At 49.9% G+C, this 23,831-nt stretch overlaps 1 protein-coding gene across 11 annotated transcripts in view; it reads left to right on the plus strand.

The window, feature by feature from the left end:
* The window catches only part of CELF2 (CUGBP Elav-like family member 2), a 607,444-nt gene that overhangs the window by 442,614 nt on the left and 140,999 nt on the right, over positions 1 to 23,831 (plus strand). For 9 of the 11 annotated variants that reach the window (XM_059183789.1, XM_059183788.1, XM_059183786.1 and 6 more), the window contains one exon: positions 13,379 to 13,575. In XM_059183789.1, coding sequence (XP_059039772.1) covers positions 13,398 to 13,575 — 178 coding nt within the window. In that variant the 5' untranslated portion in view covers positions 13,379 to 13,397. Of the gene's footprint in view, positions 1 to 11,222; positions 11,425 to 12,978; positions 13,214 to 13,378; positions 13,576 to 23,831 lie in introns of those variants that run through there. The other 2 variants (XM_059183792.1, XM_059183791.1) reach the window with 2 other exon arrangements.

Here is a 23,831-nt window from a genome sequence, read left to right on the forward strand (position 1 = left end):
GGACGGTTGCCGTCTGCCATGGTCAGGCCTTATGAGCTGAGCTCTCAGCTTCCAGAAAGAGATTAACCACCTTATAAGAAAAAAAAAAAAAAAAAAAAAATCCCATCCATTAGTGGGTGAAGTAAGGCCTTGCCTCATGTCAGCAAGAGCATCATCGGAAGCCGTCACCGGTGCCTAATTTTCCCACAAAACCAGCCATTACTTTTCTTCTTCTTCTTCTTCTTCTTGACCCACCATATTTTAAGCCACTCCAAGGGGGGTCTGTCCCCTCTCCTCTTAAATACAGATAGATAGATACTGCATTCCTAATACTCTCTCCCAGGTTTTTTGACAGGTTATACATATGCTAATAGAAATAAGCTTATTATTTGGAGCACAGAGCTGCTTGTCACCGAAGCTTCATTAACACCGTTATCACCACCTGACATTTATCTTATAATTTTCTAGAGCTGACTGTTGTGTCTCCATGGAAACCCAAATTGCAATTGAAACAAGTACGGTAATAAAGGCATCCACCGAGATTGACAGCGTGCAAAGCCTGGGTACATTTGTGTCTAGTTCCTTAAGTTGCTACAGCTAGAGAGGGAGAACGCCCACCTTGGGTGCTTGGGATTAACTCTCTCGCTTCGCGGGTGTGCCACAACGGGTGCCACAATGGACTACGTATATGGCCAGTGGTACCATACCGTCACGGGTCCTGATGTTAGCAATTAGGTTGCTCATTTTCCCTGGACTCCTCCCAAGCCCTTGTGACTGTTGGATGTAAAATTAACCGTGATCCTATTTGGATCCACAAGGAAATTCTTCCTGGATGACTCTGACACGGTGAACTGTTGGCCAGGCCTCCTGATGGATTTCTTTCTGGGCACGGGGAGCGACCACGGACTTGAACTATTTCTCCCCATTGATATCAAGGAACCTGTGCTCTTTTAAGATCATGACTTCCCATCAGTTTGGTTGACGCCTCAAAGCAAAGAGTCATGAAACTGGAGTGGGTCCAGAGTGAATTAATCTGAAATTAATTTGATTCTGAAAGATTCCATCTGGCTGTGTTTGGGAAAGGCAGTTAGACAGATACATAAACAAATGATCATCTGTATTCATTGTGCCAGATGTAGTGTCAAAAAATGAAGAAATGGCTTTAAAAAAAAATCAACTGTGGGGAATTTTGATAGAACGATATTCAGCCTCTTGGAATAACAGCTATTAAAATTTAGGACGTAATCCTACTTTTATTCTTATTTGTTTAGGGGGCTCGGTCGGATGGTACGGTAAATCAGCAAATTAAATGTCAAAGCCCATTTTAATTGGTGATTGAAGATGCTAAATGGAATTTATGAGATGCTGGGGGTGGGGGGTTTATAGATTTCAAATCGAAATGTGGTATTTGGTATTGATTTCATCTTAAGGCATGATGTTGGAATTTGAGGACTAGCATTTAGACTTTGCCTTTTGATATGTACTTTTGTAGCATGACCAACTGGCATGTTCGTATCATAGGGAAACATACCCGAGGAGCTGACGTGCGTGGAATTCTGGAAGTCTTCCTTGAGTAATGCTACAGACTTGGCAGTGTTTTTCCATTACTTTTACAAATTTCTTTAAGCAGACTATGGGAGAGGCAAGCGTTTTGGATTGCTATCTAGGAATTTCGTGCAGTCTCTATAGACGCTCTTGTTTCGTTTTCTTATGCTCGGACAGAAAGCTTCTAGAAAATTCATGACTAGTCCCTTGAATGGTATCCCAGGCATCCATTATGGGCTTTTTAATCTCCGGTTTTCCAACCGCAAACATCATCTTTTGTGATGTCTTAAAGAGAAAGAATTAAAGTTTACTTCTTGATCAGTGAACAAACATAATTTACTTTAGAAAAACAAAATCCCCAAAGGGAGCAACTCCTCTCTCCGCAGATTCCCACCCACTTCCCTCACTCGTCCTAGCCAAATGCAACAAGAACCACAATAACAGACTGGTAAAAATAGAACAGGCAACTCGGGAAGATTAACCCCCCAAAAGCTGAAGTGTCTTGGCAAAAATCAGCCGCTGCATTTAACGGCAACAAATTAGATGGTACCCAGATCTTGAGTTTTGATGCACAGCGTGTATTAGGATGAGAGAGAAAAATCTCGGATACCTGGGGCCCCTGCAGGATGAGTCAGTCTTATTAGCTAAGTTTGCCCTCAAGTGGAAAGCATATCCCTTAAGGCACAGGTTCTCTGTTGTCTCATTTTGAAGGAACCCTTCTCAACAATGAATTCTGTATTTCCCTGCCTTCCGACCCAGAGTTATTGAGCATCAAATGGCTCTTTCGATGAGCCAGGATTGCCGTCATACAGGTTCACTATTCTGCTGCGCAGCTGTCCTTGGGAACTCGTGGAGAACAGAAGTCAGCCCCAGCTCGGAATGGGCTTTCTTTCCACTGCTGTGCGCCTTCGAAATCACCCAGAGGCGGTCACTCCCTGGGCCGCCATTGGCAAACCCTCTCCTTTGCTACCTGCGGGCTCCTGTGGGTTTGAAAGGCCAGTGATCAAGGCAGTGAAACACCAACATAAAACATGAGAATCTTTGAGGAATGGATTGAGAAGCGCTCCCAAAGAATTGAAAGGAAATAAACATCAGCGGAAGAGTTTGGTGACAAATGTTTTGACTGTTCTGAGGTCTCTTTCTTCCTGAATTCTCTTGCCAACAACCCACAAATGTAGGAGTTTGAAGGCATTACCCCAAAAAAGAAATACATCTGAACCTAACAAATTGTTAGTCTACAGAAATACTTATCTTCCTTCACCAGCAGATGCCGTTCTGTGATCTAAACGGTCCTTCATATGACGTGATTACTTTGTATATATATATAGTCAGCTTTAGACTTTCCAGATCAGTGGAAGGAAACAGTGGCATGTCTAACCTCCAGCACATTTATATCAAGCCTTACACTGCTGGCTGCCTCCCTTAGGCTGGCATTCATTTTAGCTTGTGCTCCTTGAGTATACATCATTGATGACTGAGGAAGGCAGGCCAAATGCAGGTTGAGGAAAGACCAGCCTGAGATTCAATTTGGGCCTTGATAAATGATAAAACGAGATGAATGGACTGATAATCAATATTTAACAGAAGGGTAGATAGAGTTCTGAACACAGGGCAAACACAGAGGTCAGTGAAATCTTCATGCTTTCATCCAAGGGAGGAGAGCTCCCTGAATGGGTTTTAAGGATTTATTTATTTATTTCACAGAGAGAGACACGGGGAGAGAGGGAACACAACCTGGGGGAGTGGAAGAGGGAGAAGCAGGCTTCCCGCCGAGCTGGGAGCCTGATGCGGGGCTCGATCCCAGGACCCCGGGATCATGAGCTGAGCCAAAGGCAGACGCTTAACGACTGAGCCACCCAGGCGCCCCTCCCTGAATGGTTTTATCACGAGAATGGCCAGAATTAGGACAGTGGCAGAGCTGGGGCAAGTGGACCCAGCGGGCATTTAGAGAAAAATAGGCATAATTCAGTAACTCATTTGTAATAGGTGTATCGACCCTCAGATTCAATAAAACAGTGCCAAATGGGATAGCGTGGTCCTTTGTAATCGTGGTTCTTTATAACTGTGTAACGCGTGACTTAAATTTTACAACTTCACAGCCTTCTTGCTGTATCACATCTCATTATTCAGAGTATATATGTTAGGGCCACACTGAGACTGTGCAGGCCCCGTGCTCGCCTTCCAAATGAGCTCTTCGCTCAACATCGGACTTAAGAGTCACACCCATGCACCTAGCACTCCGTGTCTCCGTCCTGGCCTTCATTTTTCTCCACTGAAACAAACAACCCCTTTCTAACCTCTTGAAAGGTTGACCTGTTTAGCCACCTTATGCTCCCTCCCATCCCCCGTTGATAGAAGCTCCTTAATTAAAGGTTCATTGCCTTCTCTCCAAACCTTGAAGAATGCCTGGGTCGTGGGGTCCCTGTATAAATACCTGTTGAATTCATGATTGAGGAAGACGAACCTCACGTGGAGAATTCCAGAGGCAAACCGTGTACCCGACGGAGGGCTCCGTTCGTTACTGTTTCCGTAGGCTCAGCGGTCAGAGATGGGCGAGGTCTGGGGCTGACAGGAGATCTGCATGACGTGTGTGTTCTGTGTACGACATTCCTCGTCTCAGATTTGGCACAGGGTAGGAGGCAGTGGGAGGCACTCGGAGAAACAGGGACGTCACAGGTGAAGCCAAGCTGGAGGAAAGGACGTGAGTTTGCGGTGGTTCCGGAGCCTTCTGCTGGCCGTGGCTGTGGGAGAGCAGACAGGGCGGTTGAGCGGCCCAGGAGGGAGCGGACTGCTGCACACTTGGTAGCAAACCACAGGAGCACCAGGGTAGCTGGCCTCTGCGGGATGTCGTGGGGAGTGCTGGATGCCGCAGGAGGGGTGCAGGGGCTGCCGTGGATGCTGGTGGGCCCCCGCTTTCTGGCCGGGCGAGCAGAGGTGGGGAGCCATGGCTGGGCCTCCCCACGCAAGTCGGGCAGTGCGGTGATGGCTGCCCCAGCCCTGGGTCTCTCCAGCGTGACCCGGTCCCCCGTGACAAGTGCAGGTTCTCCCTGGGAGGGAGGGGCGCTGGGGCTGCTCTCTGACGGTCTCAGCCCCCAGTGATAGCGGTTTTTCTTTGAAACCCCTTTTTTTGAAACCCCTTTTTCTTTGCAACAGCTCCTCTTCCTTTGCCTCTGATTTGTTCATGCGCCGCTTCAAGCTTTGACCCCCGGGACGACGCATGTTTAGGACGCTGCGTGCCCGTCCCCATGGCCCCATCGGTCACTTGTTGCCGGCTTACGGCAGGCCCTTGTCTGTTCCCTCTGTTCTGGGCATTATCGCTTCGTAATTGGGTCTCACGTGGTGCCCTCCCTTTTCATTGGCTGCCAGTGGCTTCGGGGCACCAGCCACCTCCTTTCCATCTCTGCTTCGCATCTAACACCGTGCCTGACGTCAAGCAAGTCCCGTAACTGCGTCATCCGGGGGAAAGGAAGGAGGATTTGCGGGGAGAATCCACTCCGCGTGGGTTTGACAGAGAACCTGCGAGGGAGAACCGTCCACTTCCGCCGCGGGTGTGTCTTCAGGGAGTGGGGACTGTTGCCAGCCGCCCTGCTGGCTTCCTCTTGCATCCGTAGCTCCTGGCAAAATAGTTGAGCCAGGGCCAGCAGCAGGAGTGACATGCCTCAAGGAACGTGGTGGCCAGGACCTGGGGACACGGTGTCCGTGCTGTTCGCCCTCTCCCTGTGTGTCCCTCATTGTCATCACGTGCCGCGAGCAGGTGGCCACGGGAGACATCTTAGGTTAAGATCCACACTCGGTAGGGGGAGGCTCCCCACATCTGTCTTCATTTCATGATTCACATTTTACCTTACTTGATAGGGGCCAAACCAGGCTCTTCCCCGTCAGCCGGAAGGACCACGTACAGTGACTTGCGCCGGCAGACAGGTGAATTCTGCGGCACTGAGCCATGGGGAGGTAAATCAGATGGGGAGGGCACTGGGAAGGGGTACGTACCCAGGGGGTGGTGCCTCCCCACGCTCTCTTCCCATCTAGAAAGTGGGGTCAGCAATACTGACCTCAGCCTTGGGGGGTGGGGATTAATTAATGTGAGCTCCTCGAGGACTTGGAAAATGAGAAGCCTGATCTAAATCTTCTATGTGACTATTATTTCCCTATTGCCGTTTCTGAAAGTTCATCTAAAAAACCTCTCCCTATGCAAATGCCTTCTGCTCTGTTCTCAAGTCCACTGAACTATTTCTGGTAAATCACTGAGTGAAATGAGTTTCCTGGGCGGAGGCCACCCAGAGCCAACACCTCGCGGCTTTCCCAGAGAGGGTGCTCGTACGCCAGACTGCACACACCCCGGGATGCCTCCGGACTTACTGCTTTGTGGGGGGTTTCCACCTATCTGCTTTTTACTAGTGGTCAAATGGGATAAGGTCATAAGGTTTCCCTTTTCCTGGGTGAGTCCAGATGCCTGTGCTGTGTGGCCTTTTCTGCGGGAGTCACTTCCTGCGAGTCAGGGTTCCCTTTCGCGCTGGTGAAGAAAGGCATAGGTTTCAGACCTCCCTCCAAATACAGTCCAACATTAGGTCCCGGGATCCAGCAGGATGTCCATCATGACTGCGCTCTTTCCTGGTGAAATTCACCCAGGAATGGTATCGCTGTCCCGTACGTTCTGATAAGCCGGGTTTTTCCGCCCTGTCAGCGCACACAGATGGACGTTGTCTCCTTCAGTGACTTAGGGTAGAATGGGCTCTAGTTCATCTTCTGTGAGTTCAGCAGCTGACCTCCAGGTGTCTCACCTCGGGGATTTGGGGCCCCATCATATCACCGGTGTGCCCTGGACTTGCAGAGCTTTGGTGACCCGTGGTAACACTACCTCCCAGGCGAATACAGGAGTGTCATTGGTTTCGTCCTCTCATCAGTTAGATAGCAAACATCCAGAGAGTTCTGTACCATTTACCCAAACCATTAAGCGACTCCGAATCCCACTGTCATTAAACCGTAGCAGTGTCAGTCCAGTGGCAAAGGTGCTGTGTTGAAAGGCAGCCACAGAAGGTGGACGTTTTCCAAAATGGTACATTTTCGAAAGGACACAAGATTCCCAGGCTTGAAGTTAGATGACAAGCGATTCCTTTCTCCAAAGTGAGAGGCCGTGGAAGGTTTAGAATTAGAGTGTTGTGCCTCCTGAGCGGGGCCATGTCCAGGTCTCTGCCTGGTCACCCGTGGTGCAGTGGGGGACATGGCTGGTGCCGAACCCCAGGGACCACATTGCCAGTGGATGGTGGAGAGAATTGTGTTGTTTTTTTTGTTTGTTTGTTTTAAGATTTTATTTATTCATTTGACAGAGAGAGAGAGCCTAAGTAGGCAGAGGGGCAGGGAGCGGGAGAAGCAGGCTCTTCTCCACTGAGCAGGTTGCCCAATGTAGGGCTCTATCCCAGGACCCTGGGATCATGACCTGAGCCAAAGGCAGTCACTTAACCAACCGAGCCATCCAGGTGCCCCTAGAATTGTGTTTTTCAATAATCATCAACACCCTGGACATTGTGGAAGATGGTTCAGAGTACTAGATCTCATGCCCGCCCTCCTGCTGCCCACGCCTGCCGGAAGGCACCAGGCTCCTTGCCAGCTTCCTTCTGCCTTTGCCTTATGCAGCTCAGTCTTGGACAATTTCCTTTGATCAGCAAACAAAGCCTGTTTCTCCATGTGCTATTACTTAAGTACAAGTGATATTTAAAAAAGGAAAACAAAAAACCATGCCCAGGCCCTTTGAAAGAGTGTCCTGTCATCTGACTGAAATGTTGGGACTGCAGTTGGGATATTGGGACGAAGTGACACAAATTGAGAGAGATGACACCCCGGTAGCCGCCTCGAGTCATCAGCCAATCAGCGTGTCTGTCTGAGCCCACAGGCCACTCTGCATGGCGTAGGGACACCTCGTCAATGCCTAGCCTCTGCCTTAGTCACCTCTGAGCCCCAGGGGACTGTATCCGACACAGACAGGGAGTCCCCTCAGGCTGGAGGCAGCTGGTCTTATTACCTAAATTATCTTCTCCATACATCATCTCCTGGGCCCAAATTAGAGTCACAGGTTTACAGAAATGAGGAACCACATGAGAATGATTCTCTCTCTTTGTTCTGCCAGTAGGGAACCCGAGGTACACAGGGGTGACAGGGTTTGCCTGGGACCCCACAGGGAATGTAAGGCGAAGCCATGCTGAGAACCCAGGTCATGCAGTCCAGGTCCCCCCACGCTTGCTCTCTAGTGCCGCCAGCACTGGCGGCATTTGGGTGGCCCCTTATTCCTCTTATTTGCTGGGCTTATTCTTGTTTTCCCGAAACCTCCTGATGAAATCGTGTTTTAGTGAATTTCAGCTCTCCTTAGTTTTGTTTGTTTTTTGCAGTATATTTGCAGCTTGAAGTATTTAATTAAAATTAAAATTGAAAATTGTTTCTCGGTTGCGCTAAGCCCATCCCAGGGGTCTAGTAGCCCGCTTGTAACTGGTGGCTACCATGTTGGATTGTGTAGTTCGAGAACATTTCCTTCACTGCCCAGCGTTGGGCAGCACAGATCCAATATCTTCTAAAACAAAAATAAGATCGATGAAGAGGATAGGAACAGTAAGATTGTTGATAAACTTTCAGGGAGATTCGCTGTTTTTATACAAAATTTTTCCAAGGCAAGGCAGGCATCCTTTTGTGTTGATTTTGGGTTGGTATATCTTCTGAAGGGGCATTTTATGTCTTCTTCTTTTTTTTTTTTTTTTTTTAACATAAGTACAGTTAGCCACTTACCATTTCTTATACCCATTTTGTAAGTCTGTTATTCTCCCTTTCCTATAGATTAAAGGAGACAGAATGCAGAAAGTTGCTCTCCGGGCCATAGGATGAAAGGAGCTACTGGTTCTTTTGTTACCACACTCCAAAAGGGAACCTGCAATTCACCTGGCCTTATCTGAGCTTGTTGTCCTGGAATTAATAACAGTTATATATTGAATCAATTATTATAATTTTGGTAACATTTGACTGCTTAGAGGAACCTCAGAAGATTTTGCATATCCTCTGTTGATCTAGTTTTCTTTATGCAAAAATGGAGTAGGGAAGTAGGTCAGTGCCTGTGCTAAAAGCAAAAAAGTAAGCGCACTCATTTTTTTCTTCCCCAAACATCATTATATTTTCGTCTTGGCTCGGAGACTGATACCACCAGTGCCCGCTGGCTTGGTGCTCTCTAACTCGTGGTCCGATTCCATATGGCATCTGTCCTAGAGGAGCCTCAGGTTTGGCTCCTCGCCAAAACCAAGAGCGGCATTGGCGCTCAGTCTCTTGTAGCTTGGAGGTGAGGTGCCGGCAGAGACACAGGCGCTTTCGTTGAAGGCCTGTGCGTGACCCCTGAGTCCTCCAGGAACCTCAGCCTCCAGAAACCCGGCTCGTGGAATAGTGAGTGATGACAATTGGCCTTAACATCTTAACGTGTCCAGATTCTGCAGACACCTGTTCTTAGGGGCGTGGCATTGGAAAAGTCACTTTACCTCCATGCCTCTCCGTGGCGTCATTTCAAGGCCAGCCCGTGGAGCTGTTGCAATACCGTATATCAAGTACGTGACGAGTGTTCTGGCAAAGAGGAGGCCGTCAGTAAGTATTTGCATTCGAATCTGATTCCCGCACCGGGCTAGGTGCTAAAGATGGCTAGGGAGTGCGGAGAAGTGAGCCAGTCCAATTTTCTAAGCCTGAGGTCAGTCTAGTAAATAGAAGATCTTGCTGAGAAGGGGGGGTCTCTGTTCCCATAATTATTCCTCTGTGAGGAGCACATGGGTTCTCTGTGGCCTCTGGCAGGTAGCCCCAGTGGTCTAACTGTGGACACATCATTTCTGGCTTCCTTAGAAGTGTGAGCACGCACAGCCTCTTGAGGACAGAAGAAGTCAGTAAGTCTCTGCTAGAAACACACAGCTGGGAGTGCAAAGAAGGAGGAGCTTGCCTGCATCAGAGCAAAGTGAACCAGTCTGTTGTGGTACCATTGGGATCTCGCGTGGGGGTCATCCATGGGGGGTCGGCGAGGGTTCGGGCCGCCTGTCCTGCACAGAGGCTTTTGATTGAGAAGATGTGCTTTTGCGGTAGTTTGTGTAAGAAATAGACGTCGTTGGAACTACTTAAGGGATTGTCAGGCACTTAGCATTTAACGATAATCTTGGGAACGGTTCTTTGCAAAATGGCAAGTAGTTCGGAAATGACGTGTCCGTGTGGGTGAGAGGTGCTCACTGATGTTACCCTGTGGGGGTAGAGAGGAAGGGAATCCGTGGAGATGGAGACTTGTTATGTGATTATTGAGAAGAATGTGTGGTTGAACATAGGCTCGATGGAGTGTCAAGTTCAGCATTGACCCCTCCTTTCCATAGATAGTAGAAAGGGGTGTGTGTGTGTGTGTGTGTGTGTTTCTCTTAGTGCTGCCTTTTATTTGGCAGTGTGATTCTAGGGACCCAGCAGGATTTGCTCTTGGCCTTGTCTTCTCTCGGATTTACCCTGAGCCATTCCCTCACAGCCCAAGGGAGACCTGACACAGTGTTCGGCCACATGATGGATTAGAAATGTTTCGTGCTTTGGAGCCCGTTGGGCCTAGGTTTGAATTCTCCTTCTATAGCATATAAGCCAGTCATCTTAAGAAAGGAACTTAATTCTTCGATGTTTGCATCTAGAAAATAATACTTTCTCATCGGGTTGTTATAAGGATTAGAAATGAGTGTAAAACGCCTCCCACAGCATCTGGCATGTAAGCCCTCACTGAAAGATAGGCAGTGTTGTTTAGGGGATGAATTGCATTTGAGTCTCCTCCGTGAAAACCTGAGGACTGAGAAGAAGATTTGCAAAGGGTCAGTCATTTCCAAGCGCATTCTGAGTGCAAAGATGCAATTTAACAGCAGGAGAAGCTAATACTGCTCAGACCCTCATCCCGGGCTGCATTCCGTATCAGACACCCAAATCTGTGACATGGCATCTGTCACTCCCATTTTTACTTGTTTGTTTATTTGTTTATTTGATAGAGAGAGATCACAAGTAGGCAGAGAGGCCAGCAGAGAGAGGGGGAAGCAGGCTTCCCATCTGAGCAGAGAGCCTGATGTGGGGCTCGATCCCAGGCCCCTGAGATCATGACCTGAGCCGAAGGCAGAGGCTTAACCCACTGAGCCACCCAAATGCCCCTTTCACTCCCATTTTATAGACAAAGAGATTAAGGCCCGGAATGGCACAGTTCAAAGGGGTGGCCCCGGAATTCAGAGCCCATGCCCTGAGCCCTGACAACCCACTCAGATCAGAGATCTGCAGGCATCTCTGCAGGATGGCTGATGGGGAAGGTTTATAAATAGGCACCCACAGAAAGAGCAAAGGCATGAGGCGCCAGCCCTCTCAGCTTCCCTTCCTTTAGGCACCCCCATGAGTATTTTTTGAGGAAAGGAGAAAGGCCTCCGTGGGGCAGGCAGCGCCAGGATGCTTGCTCTGAGTTCTGGCATGAGGACTGGTGTACCGTCCCGTCCCCTAACCCCTCCATTGTATTAACTCCGCTCTGTGCAGCCGAGATGCAAGAGCCCCATTTGTGGAACTTCCGTTTCCCCCTGAGCTGAGACCTGTGGCAGTGCCTTCTGCTTTTCAGGCTCGCTGACTGTCAGCAGCGGTAACCACAGCCCTTCCTGGCCCAGAAATACATCTTGCCACACTCTCTGCTCCCAGCGAGCTGTGAGCACGACATTCTGTCCTGCGTGGGGCTCTGCCGCCCACACTGTGCGGGAGTCAGCTGGGTTACAGAGTTCACTGAATCCTCCAAGGGCGATTTGTGAAGACACAGAGGTGCCTGAGAACAAGACGAGCGATCATCCTCCACCGCAAACAAGCGTCACCCTGCACCCAAATTGTGGAAGGCAGATTTTGCACCCGGTATTTTATTCGGCAGAACATTTTTTATAACAATAAGTTTGATTAGAGAAAAGCTCTGTAAGTGCTTCAAGTTAAGACAGTCTGATTGTTTATCTCAAGAATTTAAAAAAAAAAAAAAAATTAAGTGGTAAACTGGGAGGGGTGAGAAGAAGTGGAAATCGGAGCCAGGACCTAGTGAACAGTATTTGCCGTCATGTTCCTCTCGGGATTAAATTGAATTCAGGATTTCTCCTCTCCACAGGCTTTTTGTTGGTCTTTTAGCCTGATCGCAGGGTCTTTTTTAATCCGGAGCTTGGGGCGACCGGAGCTAGGTCCACAGCGGACGGAAGGTACTCTGGTGGTCTTCGATTGTGGGCTTTAACCTAATAAGGAACCCCGCTTAAGATCCTTGAGTGTCTTCTCATTATTTCCCCCAGGCTACCTGGAATTAACACCTGCCACTTGCAGTGAAGTTTTAGTCCCTGTGGCCCCTTTTTGACCTTTCTGCCTCCTGAGCTGGGCGCTGGCAGTGGCCATGGAAGTGGCTCTGTAGGTACCGTATCTGCCCGCCGTGTACTTGCTTGGGTCCATTTTATTTTCACAGGATAGGATGTGAAGTCAGGAACCCAGTACTGCAAATGAATGCCGCTCAGGGCATTCAGCCTTGTCACTTGGCCTAGTGGATGGGTTTAGGGTGCATTCAGGAGAGTCGGGGTGGGGGTGGGGGGCGAGATGAAGGAGGCAGGGGATTTTGCTTTGCTGTTTACTGCAGCTCAAATAGGAGGGATCCAAAGTAAAAAAAAAAAAAAAAAAAAAAAAAAAAAAAGAATGCCTTCATCATCATATTACATGACGTTGACTAGAACGGCAGAACTCTAAACCTGAGCGTTCTCTCTTCCAAATGACGGTTTTGGAAAACAGCATTAAGGAAGACTGATATGCAAAAGCTCATGGTCTCACTCTTTGTATCAGCCCCAAATATTTACTGAAGCTAGGAGAAGAAAAGGCAGACTTTCCTCTTTTCTCTCCCAAACGTGTGATTGTTTAGAACTCAAGTACAACATCTGGAAGTCAGATATACAGAGAGCAATTTATGGAGTGTGAAAGATTTGAAATATTCAGTGTCCTTTAGTGGGAACTCAACTTTCTGGGGCTGCATTTTTTTTTCCGGCACAAAGCAGGCATTTCTGAGATCGCCTTTGCCTCTCTGAATTAAACCCTTTGTGCCTGGATCCCATAAACAATGTGCTTTTTAAAGGGGAGCCCCCTCCCTGCCCGGCCCTTTTCTCCAGCGTGGGCAGCCAATGGGCTGCGCCGAGCCGCATTGCTGGAGCACTTTCCATTCTGAGCAGCAACAACGTCCTAATTTGATGCACACATGGATGCCTCGCGCACTCTGCAAATTCATCACCAGCGTCTTGCATTAGTCATCTGACGGACTGCCAAGTGTTTCATTTTCTTTTCATGTGACTTTATTATTACCACCTCTCTCCTCTCTTCCAAAACCCTCCAAAAGGCGCGGGGCGGGGGGTTGGGGGGGTGGCGGAGGGGGAGAATCCAGCAGAAATCCAGCCCTCCCCTCCTTTGCACACGAGAGCCAGTGTGGGGCTGATAAGGCTGCCGATGCGTTGGTGGCAGCCTTGCAGAGCCAGACCTGCACTTAACTTGCAGCTGCCTCCCGAGCCGGGCTTCAAGATGTCCACGCCCCGGGTGACAGCCGGCGGGGCGCTGCCCTGTGCTCGGGCGGCGATGCTGAACCGCAGCCTGCAGTGAGAGCCCGCAGCCGCTGCGGCCGCCGAGCAACCTAATGGTGCCTGTGCTTTGTTTTAGTTCATCAAATTTCTCCGACTCATTAGGCACTTTGCCCCGTGCTCCTCTTCCTCCTCCTTCCGCCTCCCCGCCCCCACCCCCATTTTTTTCTTCCTGTCCCTCACCGTGCAGCCCTAACTCTGGCTCCCGGTTCCCTTTTTGACAGTAACGGCACAGCCAACAAGATGAACGGCGCTTTGGATCACTCAGACCAACCAGACCCAGATGCCATTAAGATGTTTGTCGGACAGATCCCCCGGTCCTGGTCGGAAAAGGAGCTGAAAGAACTTTTTGAGCCTTACGGAGCCGTCTACCAGATCAACGTCCTCCGGGACCGGAGTCAGAACCCTCCCCAGAGTAAAGGTACAGACCGCTGGGGAGGGGTGGGGGTGGGCACGGGGTGAGGTGGAGGGGGGCGTGCAGTCTGGGGGTGCCGGGGCTGGAGGGGTTGGGGGGCGGCAGGCGGGCCCTGCGGGGCTGCCCAGGGCCCCAGGGAGGGAGGACCACGAGGGGAGCCGCCGCCGCCGCCGCCCCGGGGCTCCGGCCAGCCGGGCTCCTCCCCGCGCCAGCACCCGCGCCCCCGCCCCGCGGCACAGGTGGACCGAGCCGGCCTGGGACACGCGGGAGGGAGGAGTGGCGGGAGCGCGCGGCCGCGCCTCTGTCCAGGCGCGTGATCGCTCTCCCGAGGTCACTTCCCTGGCGGCGCAGGCTCTAACTCTTTCTCCCTCTGCCTCCACGTTCTTGCCGGTGCAATTACCATTGCACTGGACTTTTCCATAGCGTGTGGAGACCCTGAGATGCCTCCCGCACAGTTAGTGCAATGCCACTGGTGTAAGGAAGAGAGGGTGTACTTTTTCAGAGGGACATCAATTCTTGGGGCTTAGATGGGGATCCTTAAGTGAAATGTGCCTTTTCGGGCGGGAAGAAGCACCCTAGTGGCCTGAAATAGTTAGCACACCTTCCGAAATGCGTGTGGTTTACGCCCTTGCCAGTGGTGAATTTCAAGTGCAGGGTCTGCTGGTTTTTACTGCCTCCATTTTAGGACTAGGGTGATGGGGAGAGGGAGTTTCAGTTATTAAAATAGAGATCAGAAACCTCTTTTACTGTGCAGAAGCTTCTGTGTACTGGAGGCATCCTCTGTAGGCTCTGTGCAAACTAAATTTAAAAAAACATCTCTGCTGCTTGCTACTGTTCAGTCTTTGCGGATGTTCTAACCTTGCTTTCTTATTTTTGTTTTTTCTGTTCTTGATGTCTTGGGCTATCTAACCCAGGGCTCCCCTGTCTTCTGAGTGGATCTTGCACTTTATTTTTCTCTGCTCCTTGGAAATTGGGTCTGCCCTGTTAATTTATTTCTCTGTTGCCTCTCAGGAGAGGTCCTGCAAACTCATGGTTGGGCTTTGTACCTGTGGTTGACTTGAATGCATGAACATTGGCACATACTTTTTCTCTGAGCCTCCTTCCCACTGTCAAGGTGAAGAGAGAGGAGGAAATCATCTTTGAGACTAATGCTTTGTGACCCCGAGAAATGGTGGGCTACCTCATGTTCTCTCTAGCTGCTGCAGTCTGATAGCACTTTGGGGAACCTTTGAAGAATTTTAAAGCCAGCACTCATTTTATAAGGGTGGACAGACACACCTTCCGATTTTGTTCCTAGGACTTTGTTTTCTGTCTCAAGGAGTCTAACACCAATAGTGTTCTTGGCTTATGTGGAATTTTGTCCCCACAAACTCGATTGTCCCATAATTTGAAAAAAAAAAAAATTACCTACCTAAAATTCAATAAGATTTAAAATGTCACAAATTGGGGCAACATTGAGATGGTTGTCGATAATATTCCTGAATTATTTATCTGCATTACTCCCAAATGGAGAAAACTAGAATTTGTTTTAATATGTAATTTCCGTAGTATCCTACTAGAGAAAAGATGGTACGTTGCACCAGACTAGTGCTAAAGAGTCACCAAATAAGGGTCGGAGAACTAGGCCAGGGACAGTAAGCGAGGGTTTTGGAGCCGTGGCCATACTTCATCCCAGTCCAGGAAAACATGCCTCCAAATTTCAGTCTGTCAGCATTTTTCAGGATGACCTCTGACATATGTGATCAAAGCTTATTTCTTCTGTCGCCTGATTACTTGCATTTTATTTGACACAAAGCCTGCCTTAGCCAGAAGACCCTCCTCTCAGTCAGAAAAGTGTGCATGGCCTAGTTTTTCTACCATTTTCTCTCTTTTCCCCAGCGTTCCCCTGAACACTGTCTTGACCTGGCCGTGCTTGAGACGACACATTTTGTTGACCTTATTCACTAGGTCTTAAAACCAACCTCATTTAAATAGTTGGCCTAAGCCCACCCCGTCTTGGAGGGGAGAGGAGTCTAGAGGAGGGAACCAACTTTTTTGAGCATGTAGGCTACGCACCGGGCTGTTTTAGGAGTCCATTCCTTTAGGTCTTGCGAAAATCCTGGAAGTAGGTGTTGTTGGTCACATTTTAGAGATGAGGAGATGGAGGCTCTGTGGAAGTTAAGCAACAGCCCCATGGACCCAGCTAGTAAGTAGCAGAGTAAGAAACTGAACTTGTACCTCCCGTCTTTGTGCCCCCCCCCACCATGTACTCACCTCGCGGAGATGAGGCCACACACCAGCTTTGCGCCATGTCAGGGTGTGGGTCAGAGGCCTTCTCCTGTACCTAAATGCTCCCCCAAATGAAAGGAAGGAATTCTGCCCTTCACGAGCAAGGTCGATTTGGTCCCTGCCTTCGCGTTTGGTTTTCGTGCTCACAGGTTTAGATCGTACAGGATTCCAACCCATGATACCATGGGATAGAAGCTACAGATGAAATCATTCAAATCTTACCTCTGGAAATATAGGTCAATTCCCATTACTGCGGACTCCAAATCTCACATCAAATATTGCTTGAAGTACGTGGGCCGTCAGCCAAAGCTTGAAAGGATTTTTGTTATACAGATATCTCTGTTTTAAGGGTATTTGTTGTGATGGGATTTGAGCTGCATAATGACATTCACTTCAGAGGATTACAGCCCTTAGCCACTTGCAGCCACAGCTTGTCTCGACCTCATACCTATGTGTGCCACGCGGTATTTTTCTGTGCACACGTGCTGTGGAACCTCGCGTTTGCCCTGGTCCAGACTCTCTCAGCAGAGTATGGTCATCATGTCTTCCCAGGGCTGATGGCACAGCTTCAGGTAACAGAATTTTCTACATAACCGTGGTCTGAATGATCTACACAGGCCTCTTGGTGTGGCCTTGAGTCATTGCCTCCCTGACACAAGTGCTTCCAAGGAAAGAGACAAAATCAGGTCATTACCTAATCCAGGTGCATTAGGTTTTTCCTGTCATTTTGCACCTGAAGTCCTTAAGCCTTGAAGCATCAGAACTTTCTTCTGTATTTTTAAAGCATCCTCTACGAGTTAGAGCCCAAACTGTCTGTGCCTTCTCCCTATTAATGTATGCCTTGTCAGCAACTCGGGGGAACCCAGCTCAGTGAACTGTCCCATGTCCCGCGACTCATGGAGATGACATTTTATTTGGAGCTGTTGGTCGAGTCTATGGGTGGCGAGAGATACCACCTTGTAGTTCAGAGCACTGGTTTTGAAGTCAGACAAGCCTGCATTCAAGTTCTGGCTCTACCACGCCTTGGGCATGTTATCGAATCTCCATCTGAGGAGGGAAGCTCTGTTCTTGGGGCGGCTGAGGTGAAAGTGGGAGGAGCTTGCGTGGTGCTGCTGACTACTACAGGGGCTGTTACCCTTGCTGTCCCCAAGAACCTGCGAGCTAATAGGGACAGTGAGGCCAGCGCGCAGGTAGCGATAATATTGGAGACCATGCGGTAAGGATGAGAAAGAGAGGGACCTGTTTGAACTCTGGAAGCTCGGGGAGGGAATAGATGCTTAGCCGCTGTGGAGGCAGGAAGACGTGGCATCTTTTCCACATCTCCAAAGAGAAAAACAGGATTTCCTTAAGTAAAGACAGTGTTGGGCATTCCAGGCGGCCGGACGGGCCTGATTTCAAGCATGGAGGTGGGACGTGCGGGGCAGGTTCTGGGAGCTGTGAAACCTGCTCGAGTTCAAAGGAAACGTGAAGTCCATGAAATGAAATGCCAACGGGGAAGGTCGCGACACCTGGAAACAGAGGCCGGAGCCAGTTCTTAGAAGGCCTTCCCTCTCAGGCTAGAGCCTAGAATTTGGTGGGAGACACCGTTGAGGGTCTGCAAAGGCCATGGTAGTGAGGGGAAGAGGGGACCAGGAGGCCGGTGAGAAGTGCGTCGGCTGCCGCCCACGGGGCCGGAACAGAGATGCTGGTGGCCTTGGCCGTGGCCGTGGAGAAGGCGTGTCCTGAGTGACACAGACAGGGCGGTGGTGGATAGAAAGGAGGCTCGATAGCTCAGCTGAGGCGGGGGTGAGCAGGAGGGCTTGGCCTGAACCCGGAGGCGTGGGGAAGCAGCCGCGGAGGGGGCGGGAAGGAGAGGAAGCCTGAGCTCAGCTTTCAGCCCGTTGAGTCTGCGGTGCCACGGGAGCGTCCAGAAGGACGTGGGCCAAGGAGAGCCGCTGGCTTTGGTGGCCGGGAGGGTGCGAGAGCGTTTCAGAAGGTGGAGGCCGTGGGTTGTGTAGGTTTACCTGTGGGCCTGGGCGCAGAGACTGCCTTTCTAGTGGGCCGGCCTTTCTTTTTTTTTTTTTTTTTCTTTAAGAAACTAATAAACACAGAGAGCAAAAGGACATATGGAAAGCACAAGAAAGACCAGAACCAGGGTGTTTGAGGAGACAGGGTGGCTGAAGGGCACACGGAAAAGGGGAGAAGGGGACCTCAGCTGAGACGGCAGAGCCGTTAGAAGGAAGTAGCAGCCCGCAGGCTTCCGCGTCCTGGAGCGCAGTGGACAGTGCAGGTGCCCCGTCTTCTCAGGAGACAGGCGGAGGCCGGTGCAACAGAAGGTGTGAGGAGAAGGGATCGGACTTAAAACGACTGCTTTGGAAAAGTCCAGTGCGAAAGAAGAGCGGGGCTGCTGATGAGCGGGGAGGCCCCGTGACCCTGGGAGGGTGAAGTCTGGGAGCGGGGCCCTGAGGCTTGGGGCCCCGTGAGCGAGCCCGGACTGGGGATCACCTGTCGCTGGTGAGGCCCTGGACAGGCGGGGGACAAGGTCAGGAAGGGTACCGGCGTGTGGGGACTCTTCCCTGTGACCTGAAGTAGAGGAGCTGGTAGGGGCAGAGGGGTGGCTCCGGCCTGGGGCGGGCGCTCGTGGGCGAGGCCCGGTGGGGGTGGTGTGTCCGCGGAGCCCACGCCCCGAGCTTCCACGTAGGGGTAAATGCTGTTCCTTGGATCGTCGCTCTCTTGCTCGCTCTGTTCTCCCCGAAACCCTGACCCGGGACCCTAGCACCCGGGAAGAACAGACTCCGTCACCGGCGCTAGCCACACGGCGCTGCGCTCAAGGGTTCCGTGTTGTCCTCGACTGTCGTTACGTTAAATGTTGTTACTCCGATTCTGCAGGGAGGAAGACTGAGGGTCTCAGTGACTGGAACGCAGTCGTTTAACATTTGGCATTGGAGGGTGGAACCAGGCCCAGAGTCCTGACCCGAGGCCTCCCTGATCACCCCCCGACACACCCCCGCCTTTTTCTGCAACTTCTTACCCCAAGAGAGGCCAGAAACGGGAAGTGGCTGTGTCGCTATCGCTGCGTGCCGCAGGCCCAAGGAACAGCACTTCCTTTTTTCTTGAAATGTGCTCCGAGGTCGCAGCAGAAGGGTCCGCACCGCTGCAGCCCCCGCCGCGCCTGGAGGCCAGAGTGTTCGGGGAGGGAAAAAACGAAATCGCCAGCTCCTCTGGGAAGAGTCACTAAGTTTCAAAAGAGCGGTTTTGTGGTGGTGGCGGCGCCAAGGTGGCATGTCGTCTTCTTGATGGTCGGACTGCTACCGGGCCGGCGGGACAGCAGCTCGCCTCGGCCGCCCCTGCCCTCGTCCCCTCCGGCGCTGCTCTTCCGCTCTGACCTCCCGGGGCTCCCTCCTTCCCTGCCAGACGCCTCTGCTTCAGGCTGCAGGAGCTCACCGGTGGCCTCGAAGTCTGGCCTCCTCTCTAGGGGAAGGACGAAAGGCACCAAAACCCGATCGTACACATTTCAGAATCTGACAGGGAGACAGTGGCCCCCTCCCCCACCCCAGCCCCAGTCCGGAAGATTCTCCCGGGGTGGGGTAGAATGAGAGCCAACTCCAGAACCTGTAAGGGGCTTAGAACTATGTGTTATCTCAAGCTCCTTCAGAGAATGCCTCTCCGCTTCCTTCATCCTTACAGTAACACTGTCACAAGCTCCCTGTGGTTTGCACATTCAGCGAGGGGACAACTGGGCTTGGCTGCCTGTATGGTCTGAGGAGAGGTGACATCTTCTCAAACTCTAATCTTTAAAACGTGAAAGGCTGCAGAGAACACCTTTGACCTTTTCATGGAAGTAATCCCATTGGAGGACCGGGGTGAGAGTGTTTTCACGGTTCATGCCTCTCCTTTCCTCCTCAAAGAACTCTGGTCAGAAACTTCCCTTAAGTGCCAGAAATGGACTTGGAACCAGGGTATTTAAGTGATGTCATCTCAGAATCCGTAATGGAGAAAGAATTCAAAATGCAACAAGGTGAACCAATTTTTACATTTCGGTGCACGCAGGTAGTTACAGGATTTCTGCCCTAAATCTCTTGGAAACTGGGGCTGCTGCCCTCGATTTTCGGGGACAGGCCCAGTTTGGGTAACGCTCTCTCAGTGGCCCACAGGAAGGATCTTTCATCCTGAATTAATTTTACGTTAACGGAAATGGCTCTGTAACTTCCGGTGCCATCTTTGCGTTGTTGGCTGACCGAGGTCCTCCAGGATAAATATAAAAGGTGGTCAGAATTTTTATATTCATGCAGTCAGGGATCCTGATCACGTGCCTGTGAGAGGAGAGGTTCAGTAGTTCTATCATATGGCTCTATGAAAGATTTAACAGTTCATTGTTTTAAATGGACTTCTACATTATTCTGACTTATGCAGACTGCACCCACAGCACTGATGGAGATAAATTAAGAAAAATGTTAAATTAGTCTCCTTTGGGTTACGGTGAGAAGGACTCCCTTTAAATGCCCCCCACCACCACCATTCTGATGCTGACATTCCCTGGACCATGCCTGTCTAGCCCAGCTCCGGATTTCTGTCCCTTCTATCAAAGGGCAGCTTCTCCCCCAGCAGATAATATCTGTCTTGGGCATACTTTGATCCTTACATCTCTGGAGAGGAAAAGAGGAAGAAAAGGAAGGAGAGAGCCACAGAGGACACACAGAGAGAGCCCGATTCAAGGAAGGAAAGAAACTACTTAAGGCTGCTTCTAACCATTTTGTCTTCTCCTCTGTCTGGGACATCGGCTGGTCCCCAGTCATCTGGTCCCAAGGTAGGCTAAAGTAATAGGATTTAGCAACAGATTGGTGGAGAAAAAGTTTGCTTTTCTGGAATCAGCGTAATAAAAGAATAAAGAAAACAGGCTGTAGATGAGAGCGGAATGGATTTTTTTTTGGTAGAAATTTACATGAAAAGTAAGCCCAGGGCTCCATGGCCTCTGTCTGTTGGGATCCTTCCAACACATGTTACAGGTTGACTAGAACAGCAAAATCTAGACGATCTCACGATTTGCATTTCCCATTGAGTGTGTTGTACTTTGCCAGCCTAGAGGTCTTATTTGCCTTTTTATTTGCCCCCAATGAGATTTCTCCACATTAGACTTGTTCTCCCATCAGTTACACAAGTGAACCACTCTGGCTTACCATACAGTGGCTCCTTATGAAACCATCTTTGGAAATGACAAGTCCAGGTTCCCAGTCAGAAAGACCGTGTTTTCTTAGAGTCAGTTGCTCTGACACACATACCGTGGCCCGAGAGCTGGCGTGGCGTGACCTGTCCTTCCTTCCTCACTTCCACTCCGAAGACCCCAGCTGATCAGGCAGTCAGGTGGCGGAAAGCTTAGCTTTCTTCCTCCTTCAAGCTTTGCTTCTAATTAGAATTTATCATTAACCATAGCTAGATTTTAGAAGTGTTTAGAATGCTGGCATTAAAAAATGTAAATAAAGTCATTGTATACCTGGTGAAGAAGCGTATTGTTTTTAATCATTCCAACCATGGTGAAATGCACAGTGCTGTTGCGACAGCTACAGCCCTACCTCCTGTGTTCTTAGATGCTTCAGAGACTGAGTCTTCTTCTAGGACATACGGCCCCAAACACTGACAGGATTTAGGCACAAGGTCTCAGGTTCTTTGTTCCTTGTCGGAACTTGACTGATCCTGAGATCATCTACTCACCTGCTTTCTTCTCTGATCCCGGCTGGCCCAAACTCCTGTGAGACCCAGTCTCCCTCCGGACACAAGAGTGCCAGGATGTGCCACTAGGAATACATGCACAACAGTCACATTGACCTTCAAGACCATTGGAAACGAAAAAGGGTTGAAAAAAGAATTGGCCAAATGGTGGGGGTGGGGGGAGGTAGAAGGTAGGCTAAAGTAATAGGATTTAGCAACAGGTTGGTGGAGGTTTTCATATTCTGGTAACAGAAATGATGGGTGATAGTCCATGGGCTTTCAGGACACTCGGTCAAGAGAATTGGAAACGTTCTGACCCCTGCTGTGAAATTCAGTAGAAAATCAAACATTAGGTATCTCGGTGATACAGGAGGTATCATGCTAGAGAAATTTGCAGTGAAGAGGCCGGTTATATGAATTAAAGTATTAGGGCCTTCCAGGGTGCGAGGGTATTTTCCAGTCGACTTTGGTGAGCACAGGCAAGGGGGAAGGAAGCACATCCTAAAGGCATTCGTGGCAGGATGAATGATGGGGTACACAGATTTCTCAAGGCCCGTGGACGGACACATAGGCAGAAGCGTCTTTCTGCTCCAGATGGAGAAGAGAGCTAGTTCGCCGAACAGGGTCAGGTTATCATGGTAAAAACTAATGGCTCTGGGAGAATGGGCCTGGCAAGTGAGACACCCCCGGCATAGGTATACGGATCGATATTTTTTCACTCTCTATGTAAATTACTGAGAAAGATGCCCCTAATCCAGTTTCCACGTTCGGGCATTCATTCAAATTGGAGAAACCCGATCAGAGAAATATACTTTGGACCGTGATGGGTTTAAAGAATAAAGAAATGTAATTTCTCTATTTCCATTAAGGGGATCATAAATTGGAATCAGAGATGAATTCAAGGATTGGAAGGGAGTATGCATTCATCACACTCCTTGATTGGCCCCGAAGCTGATCATTATAAAGTATCTGGGGGTGTGGCAGGGCTTCAGTCCATGGAGAGGAGTCCTGTAGCCCAGCACATACAAGGCTAGACACTTGTCTCTCTGTCGTGGTTCCGTGTGTCATCTGCAGCTCTCTTGCCAGCTAGGCCCATGAATTGCTGCTCCTTTTTTTTTTTTTTTTTTTTCCTTTCTAATCCCCCTGCCTGTTTTTTAGTTTTGGGTGGAAGAAAAAAAAAATGCTTCCTAAATTCCTATAGTTTAAGGGGAGCTGCATCACAGACACTGGAGGGACACAGTCGTAGGGACCGTGGGGGACACGAGAGACATTGCCTCGGACAAGTTCATGGTCAAAACGATCCGCAAATGCTCAATGTTACAAATGAAGGTAGCAGACACCAAGTGGTAAAGAGCAGGTAATCCGCCGCCTTGCGCAAAGAGCTTTTTTGCTCCGCTCTAGGCCTCTGTGCCCGATATCAGGAAATGGTATTGAAGACGGATCAAGGAGACAGGAGGCTTTCCAGAGGAGAGCGGCATGATTCACAGAGGTCTAGGAAGGTGAGCCCATATGGAAAGGTCCAGGAGGTTAACTTAAAAGGCCTGAGAGCATTGAGTCACAGGAATGAAAAGGGAGGAAGGCTGTAGCAAAACATGAAAAGAGAGGGATTGTGCTCTCAGAAAAAAAAAAAAAAAGGGGGGGAAAGAATATGATTGAACTTTTGAAGATGCTTAAGTACAGAGCGAGGCTATATATAGATAAGGTCTTTGAATTAATGCTAGACCCCTGGATTCTGCTGCTCAGACTCAAAATGTTGGCACAGCAGCAAAGTGTAGAGTTTGAGCCAAACTTTGACACAGAAGAGGTGGCGAACTCAGAACATGATGAAAGTTACGGAGATGGCCAGCTCGCTGACCCCCAGCCCCCAGCAGTGGGCCTCCGGCCGGCGCTCTCCTGAGGCCTCATGCCTGGCTCTTTTGTAACAGGGATTGGAGCCTTGAAAGCCCTGGATCCTGTTTCATGTCGACTAGAAAAGATGAAAGATGTGGCCCGGAAATCTAATGCCGTGTTTGCCGAAGCGCCATCACGGGGCCATAAACGTTTATCGGCCCCTACTGTGTGCAAGGCGTGGCACTCCAGGCTGGGGACAGACAGACGAACAGGTCCTGTTCTTTGCCCCAGAAGGAGAGGAGGAATGGGACAGTAGGAAAGACAGGGTGGCCATACGTTCTTCGAAAGCAGAGAGTCGGCTTGGGTGACGCAGTGTCCATTTTGTGCATGGGAACATTGTCTCTTTGGGATAGGACACTCCAGTGGCTGCATGTGCAGGAATCTTTGGCTGTTTCTGTAAAAAAGGCGGAGGGAGGGAG

Source organism: Mustela lutreola, chromosome 8 (genome assembly GCF_030435805.1).
Source record: "Mustela lutreola isolate mMusLut2 chromosome 8, mMusLut2.pri, whole genome shotgun sequence".
Taxonomy (NCBI): Eukaryota; Metazoa; Chordata; class Mammalia; order Carnivora; family Mustelidae; genus Mustela; species Mustela lutreola.